Genomic DNA, 19,949 nt, shown 5'->3' with positions numbered 1-19,949 from the left:
AAGCCTTGACAGTGTCTAGTTAGGTCCAACAAAGCACCTAGACACAGATATAATGAGGCAAGCACAAGATAAAGCCAATGGGGGAACTACACTGAAGCTTGATGTCCAGGAGCTGAACAATGTTAATGCCCACCCTCTCAAAAGTTGTCCCTACTACAGGGAAGGGAAGCGAGGGCTTCTGCTCTACCCCGGCTTTCCACTGGCTTGGCAGGTTACACAGGTTATGCATAATGCATTTGGCTGCATCCTCATCCAGGCCAATAAAAATGAGTTACAAGTTGGACAAAGGATTTGGCCTGCTCCAGATGTCCTGGCAGGGGGGTGCTGTGAGCCAACTACAGTAGGAAGGCCCGGTATCACAAGGGGCCCTAGACACACGGGTTGACCCAGGCTCAAAATCCTCAGCCTCATTATACAGGAAACCATTCTTCCAGTAAATGAGATGATAACCATAAGTATTGTCAGTTGCCTGATTCTAGGCCTGCCACCGTAGAGCAGGGAACTCCATCCGCACTTTGCAGAACTCTGCCTGGAATGGTCACCCTTCAGTTTGCCATTTGGCTAACTCAGGAAGACCTCTCAGGGCAGCAATATCTTCCTCTATTCCTCTGGCCCTGCTCTGTAACTTCCATATTAGTTTCCTTTTCCCAATGTCATAGCGCCAGGATACCCGAAGGGTTACAGTGCGCTCTATAAATGTTAAAAATAAATAAATAAATATACGTTCTAGTGTGTCACCCTCAGAATCAGTCTGCTCACAGAGCAGGGGAATTTCTCTTGCTGGCTGGCACGTGGGCCACTTTTTCAGGCTCAAGGTTCTTCTGACTCCTCTGAACGGCTGCCATTGACCATGTGGTTAGCCACACCCACTCAGGCAATCCCAACATCACCAAGTATCTCTTTCCAAGCAGAATGCTCTAGGTCATTTAGAGTGCTGCAGGGATAGGCTTGGAGACATGTTTATATTGGTACTTTAGTGAATCTCACACTAGATGATACAGCCCTTTAACAGCCGTTAATTTAAAGCCCTTGAATATATGTAGTACCACACACTAAGGACTTAAAAGTAGATTAAATGTGCCCATTAGGAATGTGCCAATTTAACTATGTGGAAAGGGAGAGCACAAGCACTTTACCACTGATTGACAGGAGTAAAGTGCACTGATGGCTGACTAAAAGTTGTTCAGCAAAAGGAGGGAAGAATCTGCGGGCATACCACACAAAAAATCATTTTTTCCATCAGATCTGAAACTAAATATATCGAGCATGGACATGTGTGCCTCACAAACATGTAACCCTTTCTTTGTGAACATGTCTCAATGGAGCGACCAATAGGTCTCAGGACCTCAAGTTCATGAATATTAAAAGCTACCACTATGATACCCTTCACCTGAAAAATTATTTTATTTGTCTAAAGCACATAAATGTGTCCCAGATGCGCATATGCATAGTGCGTGGGGATGACTGTATGCACTGGTCAAGAGGGTTCACCATGTAAGGCAAGGCAAATTTAACTCATGTGGCAGTATACTAATATTGGTGCTTATTTTGGAAGGTGAAGATTAATGTACAAATAAGTAGATGCTTGCATAAAATAGATGCATGTAATGTAACAATTGTTCGTCTTCGCCTAAATTCTTTTTTTTAATTGTGTAGCACAAATTTATATTGCGCATTTAAGGAATATGATGAAAACTGTCATGTGCTATTCAATAACATTTAAGCAGATTAAGAACTGCAAACGTTTACATTGGACTCCGTCACATATAATTCCATTTTGAAGGTAAAGTTCACAGCCCGAAATTAAAATAAAAGCATAAAAGATGCACAAATTGTAAAGTCGGTTGCAATACCTTAAATAATAATCTTACAGGGTTTCCAGAAATATTGATGCCTAGCCAAAATTCAGCCGAATTTTCTCTTAAATAAATATAATGACTCTACTGGATTTCGAATGCAATATCATGCAAATTATTAACAAAATACCTTTGAAAGCACACTTCCTACACAAAGTTATTCTATATTTGTAAGTCTCACGGTTCGGAATGTGGAGACAATGAAATAGACAAATACATCCATCTTGAATGTCAATCAAGTATTTCTGCTTTAAGCCAATGCAGGCAAGAAAGAAGTCAAATAATCCTTGAGGGGAGGAAATAGATTGAAAACATCAACCTATATGGGAGCCTGCTCCAGAGTAGAGCTCTGCGGCTTTGGAAAACATTAACACATGATGAGACTGAATTGGGTGCATATAAAGCAACTAACAGATTAACATTAACTCTGGTTAAATAAATGAAACTGGGAACAGTAATTGGCAAACAGGAATGGGTTCACTATCTGGAAAAGTAATTAGTAACATTTAGAAATAATTTAGAATAAATGTGAGAGCAACAGGAGTTTGTGAGCCCCAATTGTGTCCACGTGAGTTATTTATCAAATCTGATTTTTGCTCACATTTCCCAAAATCTTTCCACATTTAACTATATTTGCTTTAGCATTTTTAACGTAAACAGTCAGTCTAACTTTATTTTGGCCGTAACGGCCATAAACGTTTTTTTAACGTAAACATATTTGAGGCGAACACAAGAGTATGTTCATTTTTCTGCTGCTTATTATACTATATAGACAAATTCTCAAATTAGTTCGGTAATAAGCCCTGCAAACAGAAATACCACAAGTATTAACAAATAGACACACAACATCATATACAGATTGGGTTGTCAAACAATATGGTTTAATGTTTGGATTTTATGTTAACTCTAGAGGGAAGTCACATATGATAAAAAAACAATTCAGTCACTAGAAAAGAAAAACATATTGTGCCAGGAAGGAATTTAAGTTACAAATGGAATTTCACAATTGTCTGTTTTTGACTGATATTGAAGTAGTTCGATACAAATGGCTTCTGAAAACATGAAAGATTCCCAGAGATCGGGAAAAACTTTGTTTCTGGTGGCAGGACACGCACAGAAGGGGGGACTTGAAGAAAGACAGGCTGCCCATCTGTAGTATGCAAAGGGGACTGATGAGAGCTCATCAGCAGTGTCCCTGCTCCTGGGACTTGCTGAGTGCCGACCTTTCATGCCTTTATCTATCCTGGAAGTCTGCCTAGTGACACAGATTAGTCAATTGAGAAATGTTGAGGAAACCGGCTGCAAGACCTACTGCTGATGGCTATTTGCAAACAAGGAAATATGTCTCAACACATTAGTGGGATGTCTGACTATTGATAACATATACGACCTCAGCTCCAGAGAACGGTCGCAGGACAAGTGTCTCGATGATAGGCACTTCAGGTAAGCCTTCATAACGGTAGAAGGCCCATTACACGTCGAAAGCCAAAACAGAATATACCCTAGTGTTTTGATACAGTTCCCGCCATAAAAGTAGTTTTACTCCTAAAGATAAATAGGAACAAGCATTTGCAATAGGTCTCGCATTTGTGAGAGTTTAAGCTAGTGGCACAGTAAATGACAAAGCCTTTTATTTGTCTGTTTTGATACCTAAACAAAAGGCATTGTCAATTACAATGCCACTAACTCAATCTCTTGTAATATGAGAAACTTCGGCCGACATTGTCCCGGGCTGCATGGAAAGTGAATGCATGCATGGCGCGCTGAATGTTGCAGGGAAGCATGTCATGCCTCCAGTAGGAGAAACACATTTAAGAAAATAGTATTTACAGACAAAATAAGACATACCGTGTAACAACAGAAGAAGTGAAAGGTCCAGTCCTCATGGGAGGTTACAAACGAAGACATGTTGGTACTAAGGAGGGACTAACAAGCCAATTAACGAATCAAAAGCCAGCATTTAAAAAGGACAATGACGCAAGCCAATGAAAAATATGGGCAGCGAGTAGGCGGAGCTTCATGCCTATACTCAAATACAGCATGCCTCGCAGAGCAGCGCGTGCGCTGCCCAGGCTCAACCTAAAAATTGGACAATTACTGACAAAACAATTTTTGGGGAGAAAAAAAAACAGAAAACAAAGATGGAGCATAGGCAATCAGAAAGGAAGGGAGATTTGGCAAAAATAAGGATAGTGAGGTATGCATAGGATTTACTTGATTCTTAGCTAAAGTCGGATCATTTGTATTGGAAAATCTATGGAAGGCATAGGAGGTGCTACATAAAGATATATCTGAAATGACCAAATATAATGACTCAAGATCTCTCTGAATTAAATATTGTACATCACTCATCAGATCTAGCCTCATTGAGAATGGGTAGTGTCATTTAACATGTTCTGCGTATACTTCAGCTAGGACGCCTCTGCACATTGTACATTTTCCATAGTGGGTTGGCTCCTATTAACATTATGTTTCCATAAGTGCATTCAGCAACAGTCATTACTCATGACCTTTTATCTGTGTGGGCTGTTGTCAGGACATGGTGCCATGTTCTTTCTGCCATAGAGTGGGGCAAGCACTTACCCATATACTTGTTGTTTGGTGTGCAGCACATCTCAGTAACAGAAGAATTATATCGGCCATCGATAAGCTAAAATATACTGTCAGTCTCTGTAACACTACATATGTGGCCAACAATGATTTACAATGTCTGTAATAGCTGCTCTCTGTACATTAACTAAAATGTAAAAAACACACCATAGCATGCCAAATATAGCATAGCATTGCAAAACAATAAAGGTCACTATACAAGATTTAATAAAGTGACGTTAAATGTATCTAGTAATCTCAGCAATGGTGCCTAAGCCCAGCTCCCACTCACCTGTGACCGGTCCTCCGACCAGTCTAGGCCCTTTCAGACCCGGCTCCCGCCTTGTTTCTTCTTCTCTCTTCTGCTCGTTTTGCTTTCTTTTTCACCCCTTGTGCCTTTGTGCTCTTTTCATATGTCTCTGTCACTCTTTTCACCCCTTGTGCCTCAGTGCCCTTTTTATCCATTTTCTGCATTGTTTCTCTCTCACCACTTGTGCCTTTGTGCTCTTTTCACTCATTTCTGTCACTCTTTTCATCCATTTTTCTGCTTCCTATCTTCTTCACCCCTTGAGATACTGTACTTTTTCTTACCCATTTCTGTCACTCTTTTCACCCATTGTTCTGTGTGTTTCCTCTCACCCCTCATGCCTGTGTGCTCTTTTAACTTGTTTTTCACTCTTTCACCTGCTTTTCTGCGTACTTTCACCCCTTGTGCATCTGTGCTCTTTTTCTCCTGTTTTGTCAATGTTTTTACCCATTTTTCTACTTGCTTTCTCCTTCAAGTCTTATGACTTTTTTGACCTTTCTACTTGTATTCATTTGCCTTTTTTTATCCATTTCAGGCCTTCTCCCCCTTGTCATGCTCCCCACAGCCCCCTTCCTCCACTCCGCACCTTTATCTGCCTCCCACATACCCTGCTCTTCCTGCTCAGTCTCCTTTCTACCTCGTCTTCTTCCCATGCCTCTGCAGCCCCACCCACAGTCCCTGTGGTCCGCCCTCCTCCCAGGACCTACTTAATTGCGGTCACTGAGCATCTGCGAACAGGTTAGCTTCATGCGCATAGAAGGTTTCCAAAGGCAAGCCCTTCTGCACCTGTCCATGCCTGGACTGTGCCCAACACCTCAAACCTTCGTCTGATCGCCCCCCAGTGATACCTACAGTGCTCCTTTGATTACTCAACCCAAGCTGCATCTTCTCCTGCTGTGGTGGCTGAGCACCACGGTAAGAGCCTTCACCTGCACATACTGCTGGTTCACCTGCAGCAGCCTATCCACACACTCCAAGCAAGCAGTTGGAACATCATCAACACCCCCAGATAACACCACATTTTACAACAAACCCACACCCCAACACTCACCCGCATGCATGCTTCTCAACACATGATCTCTCAGCAAACATGCAACTGAAGTCTGGGACCTACTGAGCAGCAAAGCATGGGACTTCCTCTTTCTGACATAAAAGTGGCTCAACTTCTCATCGGTACCTGACTTCACCATGGCAATCCCAGTGGGCTACACGATAGCATGACAGGAATGCCTTCAAAAGTAAGGAGGAGGACAAACAGTCATCTACAAGGACTCCATCATTGCTCTAAATCAACAGATAGTTCCACCCCATTCATGGAACATCTGCACTTCAAGCTGCAAATTTCTGAAAACGTCAACCTGAATGGAACACTCGCCTAACAACCACTCAGACGGCAAGCTACCTTCATCAGACTCTTCATGGACTTAATTGCTACTCTTACCATTAATTCCAAAGCCTTCATACTCTTCAGCATCCTCAACTTCCACTTAAAAGACAGGACTGACCCCGCTCTACAGGATTGCTCAAAGCCTGAATAATATTGGACTAACCCAGCTCATCACAGAAACCAACACACATTGCAGAACACACACTGGACGCCATCTTGCCCACCAGAGACACCATCAAGTACAACTCTACCTCACCACTCACATGGACCGACCACTCCAGCATCCAGTTCCAAATCAACACACCACAAGTACATCTACCAGTGTCAGCCTACCCATCCACAGCTGGGTAAAAATCTCTAAAACAGACTGACTGAACACCCTCAGCATGGATCTACTGAACCCCACAGAAATCCTCAAAGAAGACATCACCAACTTCACTTCAACATATGGATAAACTGCACAAATGCCCTCACAATCATCAAGCCCAACAAGAAAAGAAGAACCAACGAGCAGACCAGCTAGTACTCAGAGGACCTTTGAGAATCTAAACAAAACTGCAAATGCTAGGAAGAAAATGGAAAGGCAGCCACAAAGCCACCGACAGAACCAGCTACAAGGCTGCACTCAGACGCTACCACCAGCAACTAAGAGACACCAAGAAATGAGCGCTACCTGAACATATTGAAAGGAACTCCAACAGCAACAAAGAGATCATCTCAATCATCAAGAACTTCACCATACCCTTGGCCTCCATCAGTAGCACCCCCGGCCCAAGAACTCTGCGTCAACCTATTAAACTTTTTACACACTAAAATCACAAACATCTACAGCAACTTTGTACACCAACCAGACCCCAGAGAACTCATCGCAAGCCTGCTCATCAAGAACCAAGATGGCTATCTGAGCAAATGGGAACCTCTCACCAGAGAAGACCCAGCATCCATAACATAACATAACACCTGTAAAGAGCAAGTTCACCCATAAGAGTATCTTCTAGCTGAATAACAGATGTTACCCAACTCAATGGTACTCAGTTAATCAGCCTCAGAAGGATGAAAGACTGATTGGACCCACCAGGATTTGAACCTCTGAGCATGAGGTCAAAAACACGCCCCTACAGTTGATGCATTAGTCCACTAAGCCTCCTGACCGGATCATACCACCATCTACTCAGGAGCCCCAACAGAACCAAGCCCTCACCATTTCCACAACCTTGGAGCATCACCCATCAGCACCGCCCTCACTCACATCATGAATACCTCCATCACATCCGCCAAATTTCTGGAAGACTGGAAGCATGTAGCCATCAATGCTCTCCTCAGGAAGACATCGGCTGACCTGAGTCAACTGAGCAACGTTCGTCTTATCTCTCTGCTCCCCTACCCAGCCAAAGTGATAGACAAAGCCATCAACAAGCAAAGTAGAACCCACCTCGAACAATACCACCTATTGAGCAACACTCAATCAAGATTTAGTAAAAAACACAGCATTGAAATAGCACTTATTGCAACCACCAATGACTTCCAGGCCATCCTGGACCAAGGAGAAATAGCGGCCCTCATCCTACTTGACCTTACCACGGTATTGACATGAGTCCGATTGGCCGCACTCTGCTCGTCCTACCAGCGTGTTATCCCAAGGCATTGTGGTCCATGAAGTAGCGTCGGCGAATACGCCTGTGCCAAAGTTTTAAGTGAAAGTAAGTGTCGCGTTAGCCATCCCTGGACACGTGTTTTGACTAACCCAAACGTGCATGTTTTTGGTTTGGAATTTGAAATGGATTTAATTTAGCTTCTTGTTTTCTTCCCCCAGTATTTACTTTGGGCCTTATTACGATCTTGCCGGACAGGGTTACACCATCACAAATGTGACAATATCCCATCCACTTTTTTAAAATTCCATTATATCCTATGGAATGTGTAATAAGCAGTGGCCGAACTGCATTGAAATAAATTATGGGATCTGTGATGCTACGCGCAGTGGCGACTGGGTTAGTGAGCGTGGGGGTGTGGCCAAAGGTTTGGCTAAAAAAAACAAAATATTCTGTAACTTTTTTCAGTCTTTGACCTTCAGGTAACTATATATGTATTAACGCACAGCTTAAATGAAAATGAAATGCAACTTATGTTAATCAATGGGAACGGTACTATCAGACATTATGAAACCCTTATTAGTTGATGCGCTGCACCAGAGAACCACATAATTGATTCCTGGTTTGTGCAGTGTAGAATAGTGCCTTGTGTATGTTTAGAGCTACAGCATCCCAGTCTGGTATGTAACAGAAAGCACTGGGAACATTTAAGTCAAAATTTTAAACTTGCATTACTCACAATATAAATTAGGCCACTACAAAATCCGCAAAAGAAGCTTACGGTAAAAACGTGCTTTCAAAATATAGATTTTAGTAATACCCAGACTGGGCATAGTGCAAGGTTTTTTAATAACTGTCTTTTAAAAGCACACACTTCAGACCTTAGCTGATAGCTCCCTTTCCATATTTCTCAAAAAGAATAAACGTTTGTCATCAGGAAGTGATTCAATCAATTAAAGTTAATACTAGCTTCCCAGCATCATTTAGATTTGCAGATTGACCAGTTGCGCACATTTACATTTCTTCCAGGGAAGCAGGCACCCACGCAAGATTGCTTGTTTAGCTGTATGCACCTCCCTCTGTTTCACACCAGGCCTTGTTTGGCTGTATGCACCTCCCTCGGTTTCACAGCACCGGAGACTCCATGCCTTACACTAAGCTGAAGCATTTCAACTATCAGAATTAACCGCCCTGAGACGGTCGCCTTTTCACACAAAGCAGGGGAACTGTTTAATTTTTGTTTAATTAAAAAAGAATGGGCGTGTCGTGCCCCTCAGATTCACCCCACTTCGACCATTGGTCATCAGAACGTTTCAAGTGATTGAATCAAATAAAGTCAATACCGGCTTCAATCACCCTTTACATTTGCAGATTGACCAGCAGTGCACATTTACATTTCTTTCAGGCAAGCAGGCACCCTTGCAAGAAGGCTTGTTTAGCTGTCTGCCCTTCCTTTGATTTCACAGCACAGGAGACTCCCTGCCTTCCACTTCAGCTGAAGCATTTCAACCCCCGGAATTATCTGTCCCCAGACATCTGTCTACACAAAAAGATGGGGAACTGTTTTTCTAAAATTAAAAAAGTTCGAACACTGGTAATAGGGCGGAAGGGATATTCCTCACATTTGTGGCAGAGTATCCCATTCGCCAGGATCGTAATCAGGCCATAAATCTCAACTCTCCTCCCCCAACCCCACTCTGTGAGAAAGTGAATAATTCGTGCTCTGTCTGACACTTGTATGTAGCCGTCTGTAGGGTGGGTGATCTACTCTCTAGACTCGAGGGTAAGGTTACCAGATTACACCAGACACTGTGCTCGAGTACCTTTTTTATTAGCCAAACTAATGCATTCTGGGACTTTTAGTCATCGGTTAACTTCAATTTAACCAATTAAATAAACACACACAAAAACTAAGATTTATAAAAGAAAATCCCACTACAAGCACTGAGTCCTTGTTGACAGTGAGCCATCTGGTAACATTACCCAGTAGCACCGTTGATGCACAAACATTGAGTTACAAAGAGCAAGTGTACCCCGATATTACAACCTGGGTGGAATAATGTTTTTGAAATCAATGGTTCAAGAAGTGGCCAGAAAATGAGCCAAGGCAGATGCAGGAGTTGCGCCAGAATGGGCACCAGTGCAACTAAATAGGGGGAGGCAATTAATGCATCTTAGAAGATGATCTCTACATAACAGAGATCGAAAGGCCATCGACTTCCATCAACCAGCACTCCATAGATTGTATATAAATTCTTTCGTAAGGAGTTCACTCGTTGTCAATGCGATGTATATATTTTAAAGTCACTCTCACTGAGCACCTCACGCTTGTTGTCACTTTATTATGTGAGCAACTAGTATTATTCCTTGCATAGTATTAAAAATAAATAACAATTGTTACTCTGATCATGAAGTGTCCCTGGTCATACATTATTTTCTTGCTCCCTCCAGCATTAATTGCCTCCCCCTATTTAGTTGCACTGTTGCCCATTCTGGCGCAACTCCTGCGTCTGCCTGTCCTACACTGTCAGCATAGCTTACATCTACATAGTTCATGTATATTCACGTCATAAATAACTACCAGTATACACCTAAGTGGGCGTAGAACACTATTGTACTGTAGTTGCATCTATATATGGCGCTTCCTACTGACCACATTCCCTTTGAATTCCCCAGACCACTGCTCTGACGCACCCCTGAGAATTCCCACAAGTGTGACTCAGGCTAAACATTTCGATGGGTTAAGTAACACACCCAGGAGCAACTTCTCGTGTTAAAGTTTCAGACCTGCCGACTGGATCCACAAACCGAGCTCAGGCGCCTGAACCGGCCTGGTCTCGCGAGCTGCGAATCACTACAACAAATAAATAAACAAAAACGCACGAAGAGAATCCCAGGCGTGGCGCCAAAGCCTCGAGCGCTAAATATATTGTATGGCAAAACTCGTAGCAAAATTATCCCGTGAGTAACTGAGCATTAGCATGCCTGACAAACAGTTAATACAAACTTGCAAGAGACATTTCACCTTCAGCAACAAGTGAAAGCATGCGGTCACGCCCAGTAAGCGATCACCACGTGCCCGAAGGGCTTTGCCTCCATTTCAAAGGGAAAGATCAAAAAACAGCTCGCGAGGTTCCAAGGAATGCCACCAGCTAGCATGTCTGCTGCTATCAATCCTGGCCCCGGCCTGAGAGGATCTCCGGAGAAAGGAATACACTCAGAAATTCATTTAGCCATTCGGCTGCCTGTTTACTCTTGACACCATCACCCGGAGGTATGTCTGACATTAGAAAAAGTTAAGGCATATTAGGTAACCAGCAGGAAGTCGGATAATAGGCAACCATTTGACAATTTAATTATCACTTCACGTCTCAAACAATGAAAAGAGACAAAAATTCACTTTGTTGTGAAGCATTTTTGTCTAGAGTTGATTCCTGTCTTTTACTTTTAGTTTTGTACAGAGAGTGGGTGACAATGGGCGTGACAGACAATTGATGGAGATGAGGATTGAAAAGATGTTTTCATTAGCTTTTGTCGCTATTTAATTTGACAACTTAATATCCTACTAAAACAACAAAATTAAATCTATTATTTTACCGGACAGAGAGATATTTAGCTTGCCAGCTCTATTCTACAAATCATTTTCCTATAATTAAAGGAAGATATCTGCTGTACTTTGTAGCAGAGCAAAATAACTTTTTTTTCTAAATTGTGACAATGTGACATGACAGAAGGAGCACTAATTGAGTAAATACTGACACCTAGTAAGGGGTGCCTGCAAGGAGTTCACGGCACGCTCTGGCTGTGTTGTGAAGCGCGGGGTCAAAGGCCAAGTGCCGTCAGCATCTGAGAAGAGCAGTAAAATACTTCATGAGAAAGAAAAACATTGTGATTGTCAAGCATGTGCCAAGTTAGAAGAGCTCGGCGAGATAAAGATGTGATATCAAACATCTGAGCCAAATACTAATTGAGCGAGAACAACTTGGGCAGTTTCTCTGCAAATAACGAAGGGTCTGGTTTCCCCGAAGACATATTTTTAAAATATGTAATTTGTTTGACATCAAATACTTACGATTTCCAGACCATATGTCTTATTTGGAACTCGTTGGATTTTTAATATCTTCCTGTGTATCACATTTTGTTCTCTAACAAAATACTAAACGAAGAAAACGCAAAAGAACGGTCGGTTTGTCGTTGTCAACTCATAATCTACTTTGAGTGACACTTGTATGTAGCCGTCTGTAGGGTGGACGATCTACTCTCTAGACTCGCGGGTAAGGTCACCAGATTGCACCAGACACCGTGCTCGAGTACCTTTTTCATTATCTAAACTAATGCATTCTGGGAGTTGTAGTCGTCGGTTAACTTCAATTTAACCAATTAAATAAACACACACAAAAACTAAGATTTGTAAAAGAAAATCCCAGGACAAGCACTGGGTCTTTGTTGACAGTGAGACATTTGGTAACATTACTCAGTAACACCGTTGATGCACAAACATTAAGCTACAAGGAGCAAAAACATATTATGCACCCCATTATTATTATAAGTCCTTCAGAACTTGAGGAACTGTATGTTAATCATCATATTTTGCATACGCCTGCAGGTGTGTGACCACGAAGGCAATTATGATGGCCACAAATTACAGGAGATCTTGGCCTCTGGATCTTAATCCACTGACCTGGGCCAGCTCTACGTATGAGCAGCGATTAATAATGTTTTTCATTTAAGTAACTATACCATGTGACTTGGCACTTCTTAGCTTTCCCAGGTAATAACCAGCCCATTTTTAGGTCGAGTCTACCAGGCAGCACAGACTTCTGATTGCGAAAGACATATATTCGAAGCTTACCAAAAGCATACAGCCCATCAGTTGCTTACCATTGGTTGCCTTTAGTGTCAGTTTACGTTTTCAGCCTTTTATTTGTGTCACAACATGTCAATTTTGTTTTTGTCACACTCATAGACCACACTCTTTTTACAAACTCTTGTCTTCTATGCTTCCACTGCTTGCTTTTCTAGCCCTACCTTTTCTTTTTACTTAAGCACTCAATGAGAGTGCATGTGTTTTCCAGCTCTCTAGTGTACATCTCTCCACCTGCACTCTGTGGTGCTCTCTGTCACCTGTTTGCTTCTTCTTGCCCCCCTCACCATCTTGCCCATTTGCTTTTCCCCTGTCTGCAACATGTTGTTCTCTCACCTGTTTTCTCCTTCCACCCACACCCTCCATGTTGCTTCCATCACCCCTCCCTCCTTGTTTCTTTCTGCCACCCGCCCTCCTTCTCTGTCACCCATTGCTTCTTCTCCCTACCCCCTACATTTTTTTTCCTCCATCCACATCCTCTATGGATCTAACATCTGTGTCACCTTGTACACGCACATGAGTGATGCACATACCTACAAAATGATGCAGTTGGCCGTATCATAGGATTTCTTTTTCTTACACAGCCATGCTGCACAGCACCAGGCCTCAAAGACAAATACTATTGGCTTTGCCAATGCTTGTTTTAACAACATGCTTTATATCAGCTTCTGCATTGAATCTAAATGCTACCAAACTTGGCAAAAAGGGAGCAGAGACATAGGTTAGTAAAGGTGATTGACCAAGAACACCCCCTCTACTGGTCTTGCAGTGCTAGACCATTGATGCAAGGCCCCAGGAAAAGGGCTCTCTTATACAGGGTTCCTTACTCCTGGGTCTGGCAGGGCTAGGCCATGGATTTGAGGCCCAGGGTTTTGGGGCCCCAATACTAGCCCTCATACCTAAGGTGTAGCACAGCGAGGCCCATTGGAGTGAAGAAAATGAGTTTTTACTAGGTTCTATTAATTTACTTACATTCCTCCATTGCTTGCCATCTCGTGACCAAACTCTGCCTACAGCCTCCATTTCTGCTGACGCTCAAAACTATCGCATACCCAAGTCCCCCTGTTCTTTGCAGTTAGCCAATTCATCAACAGAAAGCCATGAGACACCTACGCCCTATGTAAACAAGCTTGTTTTTCATCTTCTGCTTCCTGCTTGGTAAACATCCATGACACCTTGATCAGGTTATCTGGACAATGGTCTGACTGACCGAGCCTTGATCAAGCTGATTGAACAATGATCTGAATGCCAAGCTTTGATCAAGCTGATTGAACAATGGTCTGAATGCCAAGCCTTGATCAGGTCATCAACTACAAACACCGCCTTGATCAGGTCATCAAATACAAACACCGCCTTGATCAGGTCATCAACTACAAACATCGCCTTGATCAGGTTATCAACTGCAAACACCACCCTTATTGAACAATGGACTGAATGTCAAAAGAGTGGAGTAAAAATGTATATAAGGCTTGTTCGCTGTGGAGTAAAGCATCAGCCTCCTGGGTTTTGTCTCTGACTAGCTTGGGACTCTGTTCCATAGCCCGGGCTATTGTAATAAATGTGGTTCTCTCTGCAGACGAAGGTTTCCGGGTCCACTTTATTATATAAGGAGGGTAAGAGTAGACTTGGGTTTTTCCTGCACCGCCAAGCCCCCACTCCTCCCTGAGGTGGGCTTTTCTTGGTTCTACAAATGGTGCCGGAACAGGGACACCACAGAGACGTAGGTCTGGCCCGGTGGTCGTGAGGGGGCCTGTGGTGGAAGTCCAATGGAGGTACCCTACCCGAGGGACCATTTTGAGTCCGGTAGACCAGAAGTCTTGCACGCGGTCTTCCCCATCCGATCTGGGCCACCTGACTGCGTCCCGCTGGTGTCCCCTTAAGTGCGGTCTCTGTCTGGATCTGGACTCGTGCCTACGTCTGTTGAAGAGAACAACATTTTCGGGTAAGGGTGGACTGATCATCCACCACTTGTGCTCTGTTTTCTGTCTGTATTGACTTTTGCAAAAGCCAAGCCAGTGAGGTGAGTGTTTTTCTCCCACTGTTGTCTGTCTGAAGTAAAAATATGCCAGTCAGTAGTAAGTTCCGAAAGTTATGTTGTTGCGTATGTACAGAGGACTCCCTTCTGGAGGCAGCCTGCCCGCTTCCTCCAGAAGGAACTCCACGTTATGAGATGTATTTTAAATATAGGCCATCTGCTATCATGTTTTCTTCCTTATGGGTAAAATATGCGAAACAAAGCAATGTTGAATTACAGTGGCCACAGTTTGGCTCCTTTGATCTCCAGGCCCTTTCGAGCCTGGAGGAGCAGCTGCTCCGCAAACGGTCTCATCAAGCCATGTTTGACGCCACCGCGTTGTGGAGGAAAGAAATAGATCAAAGAATGAAAAAAAAGCAACCGTTGAATAAAAAGAAAGAGAGGATGTCTATGGCTGATCATGCAAAAGCGCATTTAGCAAAATAAGGTTCAGGAAGGGGTTGAAATGGGAGATAGGTATCATAGGGCTAAGGCGACAAAATGTTACCCCGCTCATTCTCCCACGGACCTTGAGGTTGAAGGAGAAGAGAGGGACTCATTGTTGAATGCTATTCTTGAAGGTCCACCTCCTGCCTATGCTCCGGCTCCTATGTATCCCGCTCTTCCTCAAAATGTTCCTAAATCTCCACCCCCACCAGTGGTGGTTCAGGCTGCCTCACCCATTGTACCACTGCCTGATCCTTTGACTCCCGTCATCCTGCCAGCACCCCTTCCTCCAACATTTCATACCGCCCCACCTATTGACCCAACCCGACCATACATTCCCGTCTGCTTGATAATCAGTCTATTGGTACCCCTTTTGGTGACCCTTATGCCACTCCGGACTGAACGAGATGGTCTTCTCTTATGCCCAATACCCTGTTTGGATTCTTCAGTACCCCTAGAAAGGAGTCTTTAAGGTCTGCTGAACTCGCTGGGGGCAGTGAAAGGGACGCTATGCGAAAACAATGTGCACTTTGGATAAATAATGGTAATATTTATGGCGTTAAAGATATCTGGCCGACGTTTCGACAATGGACGGCCATACAACAAACAGACATGGCCGAGTATATGTGCACACTTATAATGAAAAGATACGAAGCATTGTTCATAGATACTCCCTGGGGATTGATTGATTCAAAACGAACTATTGCCAAGGGTCATGTTCAGGGAGATGATATGCATGAAGCCCTTGTTACCATGAAAGACAACGGCTTTTCCTCCACGTCCGAATGACAAAGCCATGCCAAGAGAGAGACAGCTCCCGTCTTTATCCCTGCAGTGCTCGCCAATAACCAGGGTGTTGGAGCAGCCCCAGCCCACTGGTGTAAGATGTGGGTGCATGTCCCATGGAAAAGAGCGGATGTTCTTCAATTGAAATCCCAATTACCAGACCCCCGTAAGAATCCAGCTCATTACTATCAGGAATTAGGTCAGATTGTTTATTCTTTTGTGCTTACCTTAGAGCAGAGGTCTTCAAACTTTTGGATGCCGAGACCCCCCTGTCAACATTTTGAGGCGTAAGGACCCCCTCCTGACAAAAATGTCTAAACCTGTTAACTAAATTGCGTGGGATGAAAATGTAAATGAGGTTATGTGATGCCGCGTATTTTGGGATAGCATTGCTTCATTATTTTGATGTTTGTTACACACAGTAACGCTGAGGAAAGATTTCACCCAATCAGTACCCATTTATAACCAAAATACAGCAATTATCATCAGAAAGATTTCAAGTCAACCTTTGTGAAGGGCCTTCCACTCTGCAGCAATACGTGCTGCCACATTAGAAGCTCACCTGGCCCTGACCGGAAGAAGCAGGGGTCCCTTAAAACCCTGGCGGTTTTGTGTAGAGTTAAGCCGTTTACCCACGCAGCTTTCCTCTCACCCCCTCCCTTCCATCCCTCTCTCCTCTCCTAACCCCGGATCCCTCTCTCACTTTGCAGGTCATTTTCTTTCACCCCTTTTTACAACTTCTGAACTCTCCCCATTCAACCTCTCACTTCACCTTTAATCACCTCTTGACATTCTGTCCTTTCACTGCCCTCATCTCTAACAGTCTCTCACATTTATCTCATGGCCTCTCTGGCCCTGTCACCTCCCGTGCCCCTCAGCACTTCTCATTCACCTCGTCTCTTCATTCAAATTTTTGTCTATTTGTATCTTACACCTCTCCAGTCCCCCCATTCCTCTTTCACATCTCCCCTTTGTTCTAACAGAAGCCCTCACCTTTGGATCACACTCACTTCTTGCGTGTCCACACTTCTCTTCGGCAATTCACATTTCTCCTCATCCCTGACCTCTTCAATCAAATTCTCTCACTCCCTTGCTGTCCTCTCTCATTTTGGGTGCGGATGCAAGTTCAGAATGGGATGAATGAATGTATGATTACTGATGGGCTTGTTTGAGTGAGTTGCATATTGAGTAGTGAGGGGGACAGGTGAGTGAAGTGTCACATGAGTGCAGGATGAGTAGTGTACTCGTGTACTCGTGTGACTGCAGGTTGAGGTATAGTGTGAGCAGGACAAGTGCATTTTGAGTGCAGAGTGATCACTGTGAGTGCAAGGTGAGCGGGTGAATGGTGCAAGTGCATGGTGATCAGTGTGAGTGCATTGTGATCGCTGTGAGTGCAGGGTGAGCGGGTGAATGGTGCAAGTGCATGGTGATCAGTGTGAGTGCATTGTGATCACTGTGAGTGCAAGGTGAGCGGGTGAATGGTGCAAGTGCATGGTGATCAGTGTGAGTGCATTGTGATCACTGTGAGTGCAAGGTGAGCGTGACAATAAAGGGCGAGAATGAGGAATGAGTTGTCTGAATGCAGGGTGCATTCCCAGACCCATGAAGTAACTCAGCATGTTATTGACGGGGCGTAGACTTTAAGATCTAAGTTAAACTATTGCGGCATTAATCGGGGATCGAGGGTGAAGGAAATAAATAATGTGCTGATCCTGCAACAAACTTCCAGTCCTATGGTTAGGGTTACCAGCAGATTATTTTGATGGCCCAGTCGGTACAAAAAAAAGCAGTCACCTAAAGCGGTATTTTCAGCGCTTATCTGTGCATACTTCCCAGGGCCGGCTTTAGTGCTGGTGGTGCCCTGTGCGACAATGTTTGTTGGTGCCCCCCCAATGACCACCCCCACCACGGATTCTCTCACTAGCACCCTTTAACAGTGACCAAGTCTCCATAACCCCACACTCTCCGATGCATTGAATTAGTTATATAGTGCCACTCATACCAGTGTAGGGTGTCCGAGCACTTTGCATCACACACACATTACACAGAGACAATCAATCATAAGTGTGTAAATCAGTGTATAGGAAATGTTACATAAGCCAAAGGACTAAAAGTATAGGAGTCACATGTCATCCATACTGGTAGGCAGTATAGTTCAAGAGTGCTTGGTGTGGAGAAGCACAAACTCAGAGTCGAAAAAGAAACAGCATAGTTGGGAGTTTCCTTTAATAATAAGAATTGATTGCTAGCCAAATTAACCCTTTTTGCAACATTAATCAATGGTCTAATAATGTATTCTTTGTAGTGTGCATGCTGTTCTAGGATGAAAGTTAATAGCTCACTATTCTATATTAGGACTTTAAGTTATAAATTGCAAGTAACAAAAGGATGTCTCTTTTGAAAGCAGTAACCTGCTGATCTCTTCACATCATACACATGCTGTAATCTACTTGGTACACGTTCTTTGCAGCAGGCATATTAACCCACTGCACTAACTTCACCTAAGTCAAAACCTCAACTATACAAAATTCTGATCTCTCTCCAGGAAGATAATTAATCACAGGAGTTATCTTGACATTTATGTGAGGCCTGGTAATTGCCGGGAAAGAAACGGTGCAGCAGGTGCTTCAAAAGCACAATAAACTTTCACTCACGGCCCCCAGGAAGCCAACTTTGTATTCCTTTCCATGAAATGCATTCTCACACTACGGCAGTGAATGTAAAATCCAAATGTAAGGAATAGGCACAGTGGGGACCCAGGGGGTACTGGAACCAGCAAAAAAACCTAAGCCTCTGTAACCAGTTTACAAAGGCATGTTAAATGGTCTTTAAAGACCTGTGAAAAAACACGGGGGTGCCGGAGATAGGAATCCAGACACTGCCCAGCTGAGCCCCCAGCAGCTCAAGTTTCACTGCAGCAGCCCGGGCTGAGACACGACACAGGACGGGGGAAGTGTGGGGCCTGGGCAGAAGTGTGACTGGGAAGGCGCGACCCCCTTTGCATCACTCCACGGCCCCCCTGGGGGTCGCGCCCCACAGTTTGAAGACCCCTGCCTTAGAGGATATTGACTTATTGTTCGGGTCAGTAGTACCACCCGACATATGGGACAAAATACGCCATGCCAACCATAATGCCGCTTTGCATGGTGACTGGACCAACTTTGAGAGGATGGAGAATGACAGAGAGGGAGGGACTAAGCCTGATCCGGCTATTCTGGCTCTCCCAGGCCATCTGTTGCAACTCATGAAGACCCTTTTGCCCGAAATAGCTGTTACTTGGGATAAGATAAATGCATGTAAACAACTTAAGGATGAGTCTGTTGCTGATTTTTTCACCCACTTCGAAACTGAGTACAAAAGTCACAGTGGATTGGACCCTAGAGCCCCTGGCTCGGCTTCAGTGTTTATTGATAAATTTGTATCTAATTTATTACCGGATCTCTCGGCCCGCCTTAAGAAGGTTGAGAGTACGGGGTCAGCTCAGACTATGGCAGGCATCCTTGCCATGGCCCACTATCATGAGAATAGAGAGAATGAAGATAAAGACAAAGAGGTTAGGAAGAACAAGGACCTTAAAATGAAAGTTTTGTTACAACAAGCTTATCCACCCATGGGACAAAATGCTAGAGGCCAAGGTCCGCCTTTGGACCAGTTCCAGAGGCTGTTCCAGCGCCCCCTTCAGTCTCCATTACAGAAGTCCATCAGTTCGGCAGGTCCCGTTGATAAAGACCAGTGTGCCTACTGTAAGGCTTATGGCCACTGGGTTAGTGAATGCCCGGTATTAGCCCAGAATATTCAGTCAGGAAAAACTAGGCCCAAAGGGAAGGAAATATGGGACCTCCTAGGCAGAGGCGTGCACCAGATCCTAATGTTCGACCCCATATGGGTTCGCCCCAGGGTACAGTTAACAGATTTGACAACGGGTATGAGGCCACTAGGACCTACTTTAACGATGATTATGATGAACCGATGAGACAGGTTTTTACCAGCCATAGGAAAGCCAGGAAAGGGGTAATGTAAGAGTGCCGATTCCTGTGGATCAGCGAGGTCCTTATGTCCGGATGTCAGTTGCAGGGGATAAAAAGAAGTTTCTCCTAGACACCACCG

General features: G+C 44.0%; 1 protein-coding gene across 1 annotated transcript in view; it reads left to right on the top strand.

The window, feature by feature from the left end:
• Window positions 1-19,949, top strand: part of LOC146821614 (uncharacterized) — an 84,162-nt gene that overhangs the window by 35,097 nt on the left and 29,116 nt on the right. The window contains exon 2 of the mRNA XM_085609881.1: window positions 14,245-14,537. Within this exon, the coding sequence (XP_085466007.1) occupies window positions 14,245-14,537 (293 nt within the window). The remainder of the gene's footprint in view (window positions 1-14,244; window positions 14,538-19,949) is intronic.

Source organism: Triturus cristatus, chromosome 6, assembly GCF_964204655.1.
Source record: "Triturus cristatus chromosome 6, aTriCri1.1, whole genome shotgun sequence".
In the NCBI taxonomy this organism is placed as follows: Eukaryota; Metazoa; Chordata; class Amphibia; order Caudata; family Salamandridae; genus Triturus; species Triturus cristatus.
This window is presented reverse-complemented; position numbering and strand designations above follow the sequence as displayed.